A 15331-nucleotide genomic window follows, 5' to 3' on the forward strand; every position below is an offset into this window, starting at 1 on the left:
GGTCACGGGACCGGGGGCGCGCCCGGAACCGGCGGCGGGAACGAGCGGAGGGATCCCGGAGCATCCCGGAACAGCGCCGAGCATCCCCGAGCCGCCGCAGCCTCCCGCAGCCATGTCCCGCCCCGCCGCGCCCGGCCCCGCGCCATGGTGAGCCCCTTCCCCGCTCGCCGCCCCCCGCCCATCCGTGCCGGTGCCCCGGGAAGCACCTCCGGCCCTTCGCTGATTCTGTCCCCGGTGGTGGGTGAGGTCTGGCAGCTCCCGGGGCTCAGCAGCTCGGTCCCGGGCCGGGGAGGGGCGGTCCGGGAGCGGATCCAGCCTTCCCCTCCTGGCCCGGCAGCTGCGCGGCTTCCTCGGTGCCACCTCTGCGCCAGCCTGTGCTCCAGACCCGGGCTGTTCCTAGGGCAAAACTCCCGCACGAAGCTGGTTCCGAGCCTGTGCTGACTGACAGGACAGGATGGAGAGTGTTACTGAATACGTGCGCTCAAGAAATTCTGAGCAGAATGATATCACATCGTCAGGGACCCTGCTGTCTCCTGATTTTTGAGTGCAGACAGCACCCGGGAGCTGCTTGAGATGCACATGGATAATAATTCTCGATAATTATAATAATTATTGTACTCTCTTAATTATAATTATCCCCTGTGCTGAGGGTGCAATATCTCATAAATCCACTTTCTTTCCAGTTCTTCCACGTGTCTGAGAGTTGGAGTTATGGAACCTATTTTGAACTCATAGAAGTGGTCAAATTTAGTCCTGAGGAACCTTTTTGGTGCTGCTTTTGGGTGTAAACTCGGTGTGATTGTGCAAAGAACCACGTCTCTCCATTTGCAATAACTTTTTTTGCTCTTCTGTAGAAATAGACAGGAGAGGGAGAAGGGTAACAGTTTTCAAATACACAGTCATTTCTGCCAATGTTTTTTAGGTGGAATTACTTTTTCCTTTATGATGGCTCAAAAGTGAAGGAAGAAGGGGATCCTACAAGTGCTGGCATCTGTTATTTTTACCCTCCCCAGGTAATGTCTGCTTTAATTCAGTACCTGTAAAGTAGAGCTGATGGTTCCTGATCGGGAGGGGTCGGGCTTCCAGGTGGTTTGAATTAATCCTTACTTAGTAGTCACAAGAGTTTTAATAAAATTTTTAAGAAATCCCAATTCTCAGTTAGGTCCAGGTGGAGCAGGGTTGGGCTCTCGGGGGTTAAACTCTGCTCCCTCCCTGAGGAATGGGCCAGCACAGCCCAGCTCTGTCCTGGTGATGTGAACAAGCACACATCAGGGATGGAAGTTCCTCTCCATAAGCCCCAGGACCTTGTGCTGCCTGGAAAAAGCAATCCAGTTATTTTTCTCCCAGAAATTTGCCTGTTCAACTGCGTTTGATTTATAGAATCCCAGAGTTGTTAAGGTTAGAATAAAATCAAGTCTAGCCATGAACCCAGCAGCCCTAAACCTTGTCCCCAGGTGTCACACCCACACATTTTCTGAACACTTGCAGGAATGGTGACTCCACCACTGCTCTGGGCAGCCTGTGCCAATTCCTAACAACCCTTTCTCCAAATTGAGTTGAAATTATGATTACTTTTTATTTATACCTGAAAACAGCAGTGATTTTTTTTTTTCTGAGTTCTTTCAATGGGAAGTTAAAGCCTTTGCTCCCTGGCAGACCATCCCAGAGCAGCAGGAGCTGCTGTGTGGGCAGATGGCCGGGGTTGTTCGCTGCCTCACCGAGATCTCCGGGGCCCCTCCCAGCCTCGTCCGCCTCAGGAAGCTCAAGTTTGCCGTGGTGGTGGATGGAGACTTTCTGTGGGTGAGTTCAGGAGCTCCAGAGCAGTCACAGAGTGAAAACAGCCAGGGGCTGAAGGACGGGATCAGACAAAGAGATCTGATTCTTTTTCAGGGTGTGAGCTGCACCCAGGGAGAGCTGGGGAGGGTCCTTGCAGTGCACAAGTTTCATTTCATTCATAACTTAAATTCTGTTTTCTGTGGCCTGGCAGTCGCTTCAGCTTCCTGCAGATAAATTTCCAGTACTTCCTTTCTGTGCCCACAGCCAAGGGAATTTCTTAAGATGTTCCTGGCTGGAAACAGAATCCCAAAATCCCAGACTAGTTTGGGTTGGAAGGGACCTTAAAGCTCATCCAGTTCCACCCCGTTTCACTGTCCCAGTCCAACCTGGCCCTGGACACTTCCAGGGATGGGGGATAACAGGATTCCATGTGCTGCAGTTTGAAAGGACACAGTCACTGTTTGATAGTCTGATTGTTCTTTCCTTCTAGCCCTCAGCATCCCCAGAGCTTTGTCAGTGTCCACAGACATTTAGAATATAAAGAGCAGCGTGTGGCAGTTGTGACAAAAGTGCCCCAAACCATCCCCTGGGAACTGGGCTGAGGCCAGTCAGCCCCATTTAATTGGCACTGCTGCTTCTGTTCAGCAATTCAAAAACTAGATGGAGCATCCCCATAACATTAATAATGAGTTAATTTGAATATTTTGAAGTACTTAGCTATTAAAGCACCAAGTTAGGTCATCTAACGTGGGAAGGGAGTGTGTCTGAAGCGCTGCATTTCTGATATTTATTTATCCTGTCTGTGCCAGGGCTCTTGTGTGGGTATGTTTGCATTTCCTTTTCCTGTGACTGTGATTCCGAGGGGTGTCTGCTGGCACAGAGCTGTCTGTCCTTGTGTGAAAGCGATGAGAGCTGTTCTCACTTGTCGTGCCCGAGTTCTGTCAGGCAACCTTCTGCATCCCCTGCTGTGTCTGCTGCAGGTTCTGGGCTGTGCTGTGGAGCTGCCTGACGTGAGCTGCCGGCGGCTCCTGGAGCAGCTCATCGGCCTCTTCACCTTCTACCACGGCCCCGTGCGCCGCGCGTACTCGGTAACCAGGACTGGGGACATGGGGACAGGGTGACAGGAGACTGGGACACAGTAGTGAGTGACTGGGGCATGGGGACAGGGTGACAGGAGAATGGGACACAGTAATGAGTGACTGGGGCATGGGGACAGTGTGACAGGAGACTGGGACACAGTAATGAGTGACTGGGGCATGGGGACAGGGTGACAAGAGACTGGGACACGGTAACCAGGACTGAGGACATGGGGACAGGGTGACAGGAGACTGGGACACAGTAGTGAGTGACTGTGGCATGGGGACAGGGTGACAGGAGACTGGGACATGGTAACCAGGACTGGGGACATGGGGACAGGGTGACAGGAGACTGGGACACCGTAACCAGGGACTGGGGGCATGGAGGCAGAGTAATGAGGGACAGGGACATGGTAACCAGGGGCAGGGACGTGGTAACCAGGGACTGGGGGCATGGGGACGAGTGATGAGAGACGGGGACACAGTAATGAGTGACTGGGGATGTGGGGACATGGTAACAAGGGACTGGGACACAGTAACCAGGGACTGGGGGTGTGGGGACACAGTAATGAGGGACTGGGACGTGGTAACCAGGGGCAGGGACATGGGGATGTGGTAAGAAGAGGCTGGGACATTGTAGCAAGGGACTGGGGACATGGGGACACGGTAACAAGGGACTGGGACATGGTAACAAGAAACTGGGGACATGGTAACAAGAGACTGGAACATGGTAAGGAGGGACTGGGGACATGGTGACTTTTGGGGAGATTTAAACACTTCCTATGATGTTGGAGCTCTGCAGTGTTCCCTTGTGTTGCCTTCCTCCTGCCAAGGGTCACAGATCCAAGAAGTGGGACCTGGAAAAGTGAGCAGGTCATCCCTGCCATTGCTCTGAGGTCCTGGGGGGCTCTGCTGAACCTTTCCCAGATGTTCACCCTAAAGAGTTTCCCCTCCATATTGTCTCCCACCTTTTCCTGACCTTAACCTGGCAGGCCCTGTGGATTGCATCTCCCATCCCAAGTGCTTGGACACTTTGCAGTGACAGTGTTTGTGGGGGCTTTGTCACCACAGGCATTTTCCCAGGAGGAGCTGAGCAGGGAGTGGGACAAGTACATTGAACACATCCTAAAAAACACCAGTGAACTCCACAGGATTTTCAATTCTCTCTGGCATCTGGACAAAACCAAGGTAAGAGCCTGTCCTCTGCAGTGCCCCAGTGCCACTGTGTTTGTTTATTTGCTGCTTGGAGCTTTCCCAGGATGCTGTGGCCTCACTGCCCTGGTTCTCCCTGCCCAGGTGGATCCCCTGCTTTTGCTGAAGGCAGCTCTCATCCTGCAGACGTGCCAACGCTCTCCCCATGTCCTGGCAGGCTGCATCCTCTACAAAGGCTTGTAAGTAACCAGGTGTTTGTTCCCTGGAGGGTTAAATCCACCCCTTTCCAGGGCTTGGGTCCTGGAGTGCATCCAGGGAGCAGAGCAAGGGCTGCTCTTGGTTGTTCAAGAGCTTCAGGCCAGGCAGTCCCTGGCTGTCTGTGGGTCACTGAGACTGAGTGGTTCATGGAATCATGGGATCATGGAATGGCTTGGATTGGAAAGGATCTTAAATCCCATCCTGTTCCATCCCCTGCCATGGGCAGGGACACTTTCCACTAGCCCAGGTTGCTCCAAACCTCATCCAACCTGGCCTTGGACGCTTCCAGGGATTCAAGGGCAGCCACAGCTTCTCTGTGCATCCTGTGCCAAGGTCTCACCACCCTCATGGGAAGAATTCCTGTGGCAGTTTGAATTACTTGCCTCCCTGTCCTGCCACTCCAGACCCTTGTGAACAGTCTTTCTGTGCTCATCACCGTGAAGGAGTTCAAGACTTGGGTTTTAGTAGAAATCTGCTGGCTTTGATACTCAGCAGGATGTGAGGACTGATTTTCTGAGAATTTTTAGGGGGAAGTCACCCAGGAAAAGGGAGATGAGTGGATGTTGTGCTCTCCCAGCAGTGTTCCCTCTGCAGGTGTGCAGTTCAGTGCAGATGTGTCCATGTGTCCCTGGGTTTGTCTGACCTGCTGGCCAGGACCACTGTCTGTACTCACAGGAAGTGCACAGGGGGATGAGCCAGGATTCCCCACAAGAAATTCCAGCTTCCTTCAATCAAAGATGACTTCAAGGAAAGCCTCCAAGGTGGCCCTGAAAGACAGGAGGTGGGGAATTCCGAGAATTCCTTGGCAGCGGGCGCTCAAGTGCCATTTTTCTTTGTCATGAACTGTTCCAGTGACACCTTTTACAAGCACTGGAACTGTGCCACAGGGAGAGCATCTGCCAGGGAGTGACCTCATAGCTGCAGGCAGGACACTGGAGTGAGTCACTGCAGCACCTGAGAGTGAAAGGACCTGGACATTTGACTTGAGGAGGGACTTGGGAGCCTTGTCCTGCACCAGGGTGTGTCACCTTGTGCCTCTGGTCTGTCTGGTAGAGACATTTTGTCACCAAATGTCATCAGAGTTGTCTGAGCTGATGATCTCTAAGGTTCCCTCTCAAGCCAAACCGTTCTGTGTTTCTCTGACTTTGCTTTGTCCTTTCAGGATTGTGAGCACCCAGCTGCCACCTCCACTCACTGCCAAAGTCCTCCTGCAGGGCAGCAAGTCCCCAGGCCAGGTATGGTACTGAACATGTTCCCTGCAAGCAGATTCCTGTAAGGATGTGGTGTGGGAGCTCCTGTCACACAGATCTGGCATGAGTCATCATGGGGAAGGACAGATATTGGTGATGGTGCTTAAAGCTTTTATTACTTATGATTTAAAAAGGTTCCAAGACTTCTGCACTAGGAATTAGCTTTTTTTTTTTTTCAGTCTTTAACTTACTGAATTCATGAGTTCTCATTTATGTGGTGTTTTGACTTGCTTTTTACACGAGTTTTGGTATTTACTGGGAAATCCACCAAATGAGTCTCTGACAAACAGCAGTTTTCATTTGCTTTAAAACTTGTCAAAAATTGGTATATATGTGATCAAGATGTTCTATAAAAGCCATCAGTAGGCAGATATGAAGGCAACCTTTGCTTTTCTTCTGCTTGAATGAAGGGAATTTCTGTTCCCTGAGCAGGTGGTGATGATAAATCTGGGCTCTGTCCTGAATTTTAGGTGTATTTTGGTTCTTGGGAAGCTCCCTTGGCTTTGAGAGCTCCCTAAGGACCAAAACATTTCCCAGCACCGAACAGTCCCAGCGTTTGCTGGGGAACTAGTGTGGGGTCTGCTGCAGCCTTGGGGGACTGGGAGGGTGACAGAGGTGCCCTGGTGTCCCTGATCCATGCACTGAGCTGATTTTTGGCTTTTGTTGCAGAGTGAACCTGGAGCTGAGGAGCTGCAGGAGCCTGGTGAGCATCCAGCTGCATCCTTTGGGCTGCCTTCCCTGCATGGGAGCACGGGCTGGTTCTCTGGGATTCACACCCAAGCTGTTCTGGGTGCTGGAGTAGCTCCAAAATATCCCAGAGGGTGTTGCTGCCACCAGCCAGCCTGTGCTGTGTGATCAGAACCAGCTCCTTCTGCTGGGTTTGCTCTTTTGGGTTTGATTCCAGTTCTGCAGTTCCCAGCCATGCCTGCCTTGATTCCAATTCCCCATGTGGCCACTTGGCCACTGCCAGGCCCTGACAACAGATGGCTGGTGCTTGCAGTCCAAACCTCCAGCCATCCCCTCTCAGCATCAGTGTGGAGATGATCTGCCAGGATGGAAACACTGAGGGGGAATTTAACTGTGTCAGGCATGAAGGGAAAATGCTGGGAGGGTGGGAGCAGGCTGCCCAGCTCAGTTGGGATGCAGGATCATGGCAGGCCTGCAGCTCCTGCAGAAGCCTTTGGGCTGATGAGGTTTGGTGTGGTGGTGTTCATAGGGGTCCCAGAAGGAGGGAAGACATGAGAATCTTGACTCCATGTTTCAGAAGGCTGATTTATTGTTTTATGATATATAATTAAGAGAAAATGGTATATTAAAACTACACTAAAAGAATAGAAGAAAGGATTTCATCAGAAGGCTAGAAAGGAATAGAAAAGAATGATAATAAAATTTTGTGACTGACCAGAGTCCCAAAACAGCTATACCTCTGATTGGTCATCAAGTAGAAGCAACTCACATGGACCAGTCAAAGATGCAGCTGTTGCATTCCACAGCAGCAGATAATTATTGTTTACATTTCGTTTCTGAGGCCTCTCAGCTTCTCAGGAGAAAAATCCTGTCAAAAGGATTTTTCATAAAATATGTCCTTGACAGTTTGGATTGTGGTTTAAAGCTGGGACATGTTTGTTGAATCCTCCCTCTCCCCTGCTCTTGCAGAGCCTCTGCTGCCGCCGGGCGTCCGAGTGCTGCCGGTGTTCCTCACAGCACAGGAGGTCTCTGCTCTCCGGGACTTCCCCGTGGAGTGGATGGCCAGGTAGGAGACCAGCCTGACCCAGAGGCAGGATTCACAGCAGGAGCTCACAGTGTGTCCCTGTTGTCATTGTCACTGTTTTCCCTGGAGCTAACTCAGGCTCTGTCAGTGCCTTTGGAGCTGCCTGAGCCCCTCAGGCTGGGCAGAATTCCCGTGTCCAAATCCCTGCTGGGAGCAGCCTGGAGCAGAGCTGCTTCCCCAGACCAGCTGTGAGCTCTTGTCCCTCAGCACTACTTTGTGGACAAGGGAGGGACATTCCCAGGAGCCTGCAGTGTAAGATTCCCAGGCTTTTGACCTGTGTATGACCTTGGCCCATCCTTTTCCCAGGTCTCTTTGTAGCAGGGGATGGATCAGCCACTGATCAGTGATCAGCCATTGATCAGTGCCAGGAGCCAGTGGGGTTAGCTGCTATGGGATTACTCCACACAGATCCTGCTCAGTGTTTCATCCACTTGTCATCTCCCACTAGGTCACCCATGTCCCCAGCAGGCCCCAGAGGAGAGGAGAGTGCTCTCTGCTCCCAGGCAGTTCCAGAATCAACAGGAGCTCATGAAAACCAAGCTCTGGATGGAATCTCTGTGCAGAAGTCCCACGAGGACAAATCAGGAACACCTGCCCCAGGAGATGCTGTGCAGTTGGGCAGCCCTGCAAGTCCTCTGGTGGACTTTTCTGGAATGGGAGCTGGCTCAAGGAATTATCCAGCTGCAAACCTGAGTGGAGCAGGCAGTGAAAGCTCAGAGCTCAGCAGGAAAATATCCTTCCCCTCAGAGAGCGACACAGAGCAGCTCCCAAGCCCTTCCTCACTCCAGACTGAATGTACTTGGACTACAGGTCCATACCTGGAAGGCTTTTCCTTTCCCAACCCTTACTCCTGGGAGCAGGAGAGCCAGGACAAGGGGGAATCCCCTGTGGATTCTGATGTTGGTCACTGTGCTTCCCAAAATTCCCTTTCAGTCAGCCACAGTCCAGCTGTTCCCTCTCCTGCCCAGGAGCTGAGCAGAAGAAAATCCAGTGAGGAGGACAAGCCATGGCCTGTGAGCCAGGACCGTGTGTCTGGGGGAAGTGACAGCACAGCTGGTGACCACAGATGGGGCTTGGATTGTCCAGGTCCTGCTGGACACACACAGCTCCACAGCAGGAGGCAGCCACTGGTCCCTGAGCTTCAGGAGGCTCTGCCCAGTGCCCCTGCAGGGGACAGGCCATGTGCCAGCAGCAGGGACAGGCTGGGTGGCAGAGGGGGTGAGCCAGCCCAGCTGAGCCTCTACGTTCACTGCATCCAGGGCTTGGTGCTGTCGCTGCTGGCTGAGGAGCAGCTGCGCCGCGACCGCAGCGCCGTGGAGGACGTGGTGAGTGGGAAAGCTCTGCCCCACTGCAGCTGCACTGCTGGGGGGCACGGGGCTCACAGCTGAGGAGGGAGTGTTGAATCGTGCTCCTGGTGCCTCCATCACCTGCTCCGAGCTGTGGCGGGCTCGGCAGCCGCGGCTGCGTGGGAGCTGTCGGAGCGGAGCGGGGCCAGCCGCGTCTCACAGGCGGCTCCCGGTGCTGCTGTTGTCTGGCACTGCCGGCTCCGGAGCAGAGCGTGGGGGTGTGACAGACACCCGCGGGCTGCCAGGGGCCCGTGCTGGAGCTGGGATTCGCTGGGGATCCCCGTCAGTTTGGTGGTTTTTGGGAAGGGAGGTTGGTTGTGGTAAAGCCCCAGCCTGCACGTCACTGCCTCTCCCTCGGGGAGCACCACAGACGTGGCTGGCAGCAGGACCCAGAGAGGTTCCCTTGGCTGTGGGAGCTCCAGGCTGCCTCCTGGGGCTGGGGACAGGGATGCCATGTGGGCATTGCACCCAGGTAACACCAGAGAAATTCCAAATCTCCCTGTGGTGGGATTTGGGTGCCCAGACTCCCCTGTGAGCAGAGATAACAGGGCTGCAGGGGCAGGATGTGCTGGCCCCCCGTCTTTCCCTGGAAGCATCAGCTGCAGAGCTGCTGCCTGGCCTCTGCCTCCCTACCAGCAGCTGAGTCAAAGCTGCAGAGCCCTGTTTGATATGCCAGTTGCCATAGGAACAACCTAATTTCCTTCCCCAGCCAGACTGGAAGGTGGAGGAAAGCTCAGACTAATGCAGAGCCTCAAGGTTGCTCCTTCCCCTCGGAGCTGTAGGACACCTGGGGCCCCGGGAGCTGGGGAATGTCTGCTCTGCACAGCAGGGCTGATGTGCCTGGCTTGGGATTGCTGCCAAATCAGCTGAGCCCCGAGGTGCAGCCAGGGTCCTTTGCACCAGACATGGCACTTTGTCCCCTTTCTGCTCGTCTGGATCAGCAGGGGGGACACAGGCAGGTGGGAATTGTCAGGCTGGAGAGCGGAATCCCTATTGCACAGGGATTGCACAGTCCATCTTCCTTGATGTCTTGCCCTGGGCTGACAAGCTCTCATTCCATTCAGGTTCCTCTTTTCCCAGACATCCTGCTTCCATCTCACGTACCCTTGTTTTGGATCTCGCCAAAACTGCACTGTCACACAGCTTGGAATTCAGCTGTGGCTGGGCTCTTTTGCTGCACCCTCCCGTGGGTGCAGGTGTGTTATCCCTTAGGAGAGGGGCCCTGCATGTCCCATTGTCCCAGAAGGAGGGGCAGTGTCTGAGGAGGGGCAGCTGGGCTCTGCTGCTGGTGGATTTGAGGCACAACCTCAGCTTGTCTGTCCCTTTGTTTATCTGTAGGTTAAAAATGACCCTCAGCTCTCAGGGATGTCAAAGCTTAGTTATAATTAATGTTTTTTTGAATGCTTTGAGGCCCCCAAATGACACCAAAGAAGGGTAAAATATGCTACTTGTGCAGCTGTGAACCTCTGGGAGGGCGGGTTCCATCCCAGATTTTCCCTGTGGAGTGGGAGGCTCTTGGCCTCGCCTCCTGCTGCTCTTTAGGTCTTATCCCTTCATTTCACTGCACAGAAAGGAAAATCTGTGCCCTGACAGGGGTCAAGGATAGGCCAGGCACTGCCATCCTGCTGAACAAAAGCTTGATCCTCTCCCCAGTAGGGGAAAGCGCATTGGCAGGATGAGGATTATGGAGTTAATCTTCCCAGGAGTGGTCGGGGACCCCTGCCTGTGCCCTGCCTGTGCCCAGGGAGCCTCAGCATGATCAAGGCCTCTGGGCTACTGAAAATCCATCCAGAATAGCAGCTTGGCATTCATTCAGTGCTTTGTTGTGTGTGTGTTTGTACTGCCCAGTGTAAGCAAAGGAATGTCCCTTGCTGGGGCTGTAAATCATGTGAAATGAGCCCTGGAGAGTAATGGTTGATAGTAAATTAATGGGGCCTTGCATTTTCCTGTAATTAGTAGCATCAGGTGGCTTAATGGCTGATTGTCAGGTTGGAGGGCTCTTTTCTGAGTCGTAGAACCCCAGACTGGTTTGGGTTGGGAGGGAATTTAAAGCCCATCCCATTCCAACCCCTGCCATGGGCAGGGACAGCTCCCCCTGGACCAGGTTGCTCAGAGCCCCCTGAGCAACTGCAAGCAACTGCAAGCAACTGCAAGATCCCAAGCAATCACTACCTTGGGATCTCTGTGACTTGTCTGTTCCCTCCATGCCAAAATTTCCCAGCCAGTTTAGGTGGGAGCCTGGACAGCAGAGCGAGGAAGGGTCCAATCCTTCTGTCACCTGAACTCCCAGGACCTCCTTGAAGCCCAGGTGAGGCACAGGTGAGGCTCTGAGCTTTGCCTTTCCCTCTGCCTGCAGTACCACAGCAGCCTGGCCTCCCTAAACGGCCTCGAGGTTCACCTCAGGGAGACCCTGCCCAAGGACTCTTCAGCCTCAGCCAGGACAAACTACAGCTTCACACACTATGACTGTGTCCAGAACGTCCTCACAGGTGAGCCTTCATCTTCTGGGCCTGCAGGAGGGAGCAATGAGGAGAATGGGGTTTATGGGAACCCTTTCTCACGCCTCAGACACCATTTCTCAGCAGAGCTCCCACCACAGAGCCCATATCAAGGGCCCTGTTGGGGGAGCTTTGTTGGGATTGAGGGTGTTCCCAGCCTGTTCTGCAGCTGCCCAGGGTGTGTGGTGAGCTCCAGAGCCTTTTCCTGCTCAGTGAACGGGAGCACACTGCAGAGTGGGTTTTTAACACCCCTCTCTCCTGTTGTGCAGCCAATTTGCCCCACAGCCCCGGGCCCCTGGACCGGCACTTCCTGAGGGCGGCCACACTCATCCACTCCGACTTCAGCCAGCTCCCCACGGCCTCAGAAGTGATCATCAGGTAAGGGGTGCTCACAGCCCTCCTGCCCCAGGTGGTCACAGAAGGGCAGAACCCCTTTCCAAGGCTGGATGGGTTCTGACCAGGTTGTTACCACACCCAAGGACCAGTCACATTGCTTTATTCCATAAATTTCCTTTGACTTGTGGGTTCCTGGATGTTGAGAGGCTGCAGTGGCACCAGGAGGGTGGACTGAGGGCACAGCTGAGTGGTGCCATGGCTTGGATTAAGATGCAACACTCACACAATTGCCAGTTCCTGGCACTGTAAGGTTCTAAGACGCAGTTTTAAATTTAGCTGTTCCTAATAAATTTGTGTCTCGGCAGGGAGCCAGAGGCGCCCAGAATTGGCAACCTAGATATTGTTTTCTTGCACGGCTTGTTGGGCTGGAAACACACTGTGATGTGCATGGCAAACTCAATTGTGATGCACCAGGCAGGATGGTCTTATCACAGCCAGAGCCCTCCCCAAAACCCAGAGCTTTTCCTGACATCCAGAGCCCTTTCCCAGGCCATGGGACACTCCTTTCCTCAAGTGAGCTGGGAGTGCACAGATTCCACCCACCTGGTCCTGCTTGTTTGTCCAAAACATGATGAAATAAAGATGCTCCTGGGAATTACACAGTAACTCTGGCACTGCTTGCCAAGGGAATGTGAATCACACACTTCAGTGCTGGAGAATTCCTTGTTTAGCATGAGCTTCTCTGGCTCCTTAAATCCAATCCTAAACTGACTGGCTAAGCTGGCATGTTCCCTGTTACCCCGAAAAAAGCAACTCCATGTGTGAATCAGCCTGAGTAACAAGATGACTAAAACTGCTTTCTTTTATGGAGAGTTGTCACAGAAGGGTGTCAGCAAACATAGCAGTTGCTGCTTTCCTCCTTCGAGGAGGAATCCAGGGTCCTTGGCTTTGCTCCCTGCCAGCCCTCCTGCAGGCAATACTCTGGGAGGGGGCATTCTTAGTCTTAATTAATGTTTTTAATCACAGCTTTGGTGGTGACTGAGTCTGACTCTTGTCTGAGCTTCATCACACCTGTGAGTGAACATGTGGTTCCTGCTGCAAGGTGCTGTGCTGGGTTTTGGTTGTGGCCAGCAGCAGTGGGAGAGGAGGAATGTCAGGCACAAGGAGTGTTCCAGGCTCGTGGTGTCCTGGGCTGGGCTGGCAGCAAGGGGAATCTTTGGAGCGTGGCCACACACGGAATCCCAGAATCACTAAGTTTGAAAAAGCCCTCCCACACCATTGTGTCCAACCTGTGACCAATCCCCACCTTGTCACCCAGTCCAGAGCACTGAGCTAGACTCAGTCAAAGGTTGGACTTGATGGTCTTGGAGGTTTTTCCCAAACTAAATGATTTTGTGCTATCTCACTTTCCCTTTTAAGGATGCCAGGACCCTTTAGAAGTTGGATCTGGTTCCCTGTGGCCTTCAGGGGTTTGGTGCCTGTTCAGCTCCATGCTGAGACACCTGAAAGTCCTTCTCAAAACTTGGGAGCCCAGTGCCCAGCTGTGAATCTTGCCCAAAGCTGTCAATCTGACCCCTGCCTTTCCCTGCCCCACCAGGAACGCCTCCACAGCCGTGTATGCCTGCAGGAATCCTGTCCAGGAGACCTACTTCCAGCAGCTGGGAGCTCCACTCCGCAACTCAGGCGTCCCCAACCCTCATGACAGTGCCTTCAGCCTGCCCAGCAAGGCCAAGCAGAAGCTGCTGAAGCATGGGGTGAACCTGCTGTGAGCTGCTGTGCTCACAGTACAATGGCTCAGCCCTGTGGAATTTTCATCTCCAGTAAGGAAAATCTCAGCTGTTTGTTCCTGCAGAGGCAGGAGGCCCTGCCCTGCCACTGTGGGGGCTCCAGCCTGCCTGGCCCTGAGGAAGGGACACTCCTTGCCCTGTCCTGCAGTATGTTTTGGGCTGGTGCAGGTGTCACTGACAGCATTTACCAAAGACTGAGGACAGAATGCAGTGTCTTGTGGCTCTTGGTTTACATGGACTTTACAGGGACTCCTTGGTGATCTGCACATTCCCCACGTGCCTTAATCTGAGGTAAAACCTCACCTTGCTGTGAGTTACACAGCCCCCATGCACTGCTGCCTTTCAGAGATGTCAGTCAGCCACTGTCTGTGCCTGCACTTGCCCTGGTCAGGCTTTGCCTTTATTTCTGTCCCCTAATCCATGGGAATGATCCTTCCATGACGTCGTGCCTTACCTTGGTTAGCAGTGCCTGCCTGTTGTCACGTGGGAGCAGAACAAGAGCTGCAGAGCTACAATCCCCCTTTGGGTGCTCCCATGAGGTTTTTATGCCACAGGTGACTCTGGAGGGATGTCCCTGTCCCTCCACACCTCCCAGGTCAGTGATGGTCCAGCCCAGCCCTGCCCTCCTTGTGCCCACCTGGCCATGCAGTCTCACAGAGGCTGGGTGAGGTGGTGTGAGTGTCCCTCAGCCTGTGCTCCCTCCCTCCTGCTCAGGACCTCACTTCACTGCTCTTTCTGCTCTGTTTCTGTTTGCCCACACTCTGCAGACCACAAAGTTGCCTCTTAGCTGATAGGACCAAAGAGGTTTTGTATCCCCTCAGCATCTGTCCCCTTTCTGTTCTGACAGTGTCCCCAGTCAGTGGTGGCCGGGGGGACCCATGGTGGTGGCTGCTTAGACTGAGGGATGGATAGCTGTGTTTGGAACCTGCTGCTGGTGCAGACACACCCCTCAGTGTGACTGTGGAAATAAAGGAGTCTCCCAGGCTCATCCCAGCAGAGTCACCTTGTTGTCATGTTTGTGGTTCCTGGTGTGATGGGCTGGGTCGTGGGAGCTGTTCCCTGTTTACCTCCTCCAAGGGTGGTTCCTGCAGTGCTGGGGTTGAACAGGCAGAGCCTGTTGGTTCAATCAGCCCTGCAGAGCAGCTGCTTGGAAGCTTCCTGATGGATAGATGTGTGACTGGTGTCACCAAGAGATGGTGAGCAGAGACATGAACGTGGGGAGGTGCTAAACGGGCTCGTGCTAGAATCAGAGCTGGGATGGGAAGGTCACCACTGCCACAGCTTCTGCTCCCACTCCAGCACAGACAGTTCCCAAGGTCGCTCTGTCATCCCAGGGCTGCTCCTCAGACATTGCTGGGAATTTCAGAGGACTCCAGAGGACGAGCCAGCTGCTTGCTCAAGGGTAGCTGGGCACAGATGCCACCTGGCTGGCGGCCCTGGCAGCTGAGGAGGTGTTTCAGCAGGAGCAGAGTCGTGTGGCACTGCTCCCATCCTGGGCATGGAAGGACTGTCAGGAGCCTGTTGGCAGTGCAGGAGTGAAAACTCCCTGGGATGCCTGAGCTGGAGCCACCCTGGTGCCCTCCTGTTTCAGTTCCACCCCTGTGGAAGATGGCACAAGGTAAGGTGCTGCTTCCCTGGTGACTTCCCTGCACATTTCCACTGGATGATGGACAAACTGCTCTGATTCTGGAGTGAGCACAGGGAACATCGTGAGGAAGAATATCAGGGAGGTTTTGCAGGGTTGGAGAAGGCAGGAGGGATGAGGGTTGTGTGCTCTGGGATCCCTGCTCAGCTGAGCCAAGTGACTCCTCTGGGAGGTGCTGCTCTGCCTGTCCCTTCTGTGCCCTCAGCAGATCTGGATTCCCTCTGCAATTCCCAGGAGAGGAAGCCTTGGAGCACCAGGAGCAGCTCCAGCCTGCTCTGCTCCTTGGGGAGATCCACCTGGATCCTGCCTGGGTGCTTGAGAAGTGGTTGTGTGCTTGAGCAGGAAACACAGAGAAGTGGAAGGAAAAGCCTGAGAGGGACAGGAGGGAGATTTGGCACAGCAGCAAAGCACAAACCGGATGGATGCTCCTGCCTGC

The 15331-nt window shown here is 53.8% G+C and overlaps 1 protein-coding gene across 1 annotated transcript; it reads left to right on the forward strand.

The window, feature by feature from the left end:
- Positions 1-14252, forward strand: HPS4 (HPS4 biogenesis of lysosomal organelles complex 3 subunit 2). Its single transcript, XM_059863205.1, has 13 exons — positions 1-147; positions 923-1013; positions 1657-1800; positions 2757-2864; positions 3924-4040; positions 4149-4243; positions 5425-5497; positions 6182-6215; positions 7169-7265; positions 7732-8608; positions 10986-11118; positions 11397-11505; positions 13061-14252. Exons 1-13 carry the CDS (start codon positions 113-115, stop codon positions 13230-13232), a joined length of 2085 nt encoding a protein of 694 aa, XP_059719188.1. The 5' UTR covers positions 1-112; the 3' UTR covers positions 13233-14252.
- Positions 14253-15331: the final 1079 nt, after the last annotated feature.

Source organism: Haemorhous mexicanus, chromosome 19 (assembly GCF_027477595.1).
Source record: "Haemorhous mexicanus isolate bHaeMex1 chromosome 19, bHaeMex1.pri, whole genome shotgun sequence".
Lineage (NCBI taxonomy): Eukaryota > Metazoa > Chordata > Aves > Passeriformes > Fringillidae > Haemorhous > Haemorhous mexicanus.

Excerpts from the sequence above, each read along its gene's own strand:
- HPS4 (XM_059863205.1), top strand. The coding sequence starts at position 113 with ATGTCCCGCCCCGCCGCGCCCGGCCCCGCGCCATG. Across the intron at positions 2,865-3,923 it reads CCGTGCGCCGCGCGTACTCG|GCATTTTCCCAGGAGGAGCT; the intron begins GTAACCAGGACT and ends TTGTCACCACAG. Across the intron at positions 11,506-13,060 it reads GCCTCAGAAGTGATCATCAG|GAACGCCTCCACAGCCGTGT; the intron begins GTAAGGGGTGCT and ends CTGCCCCACCAG.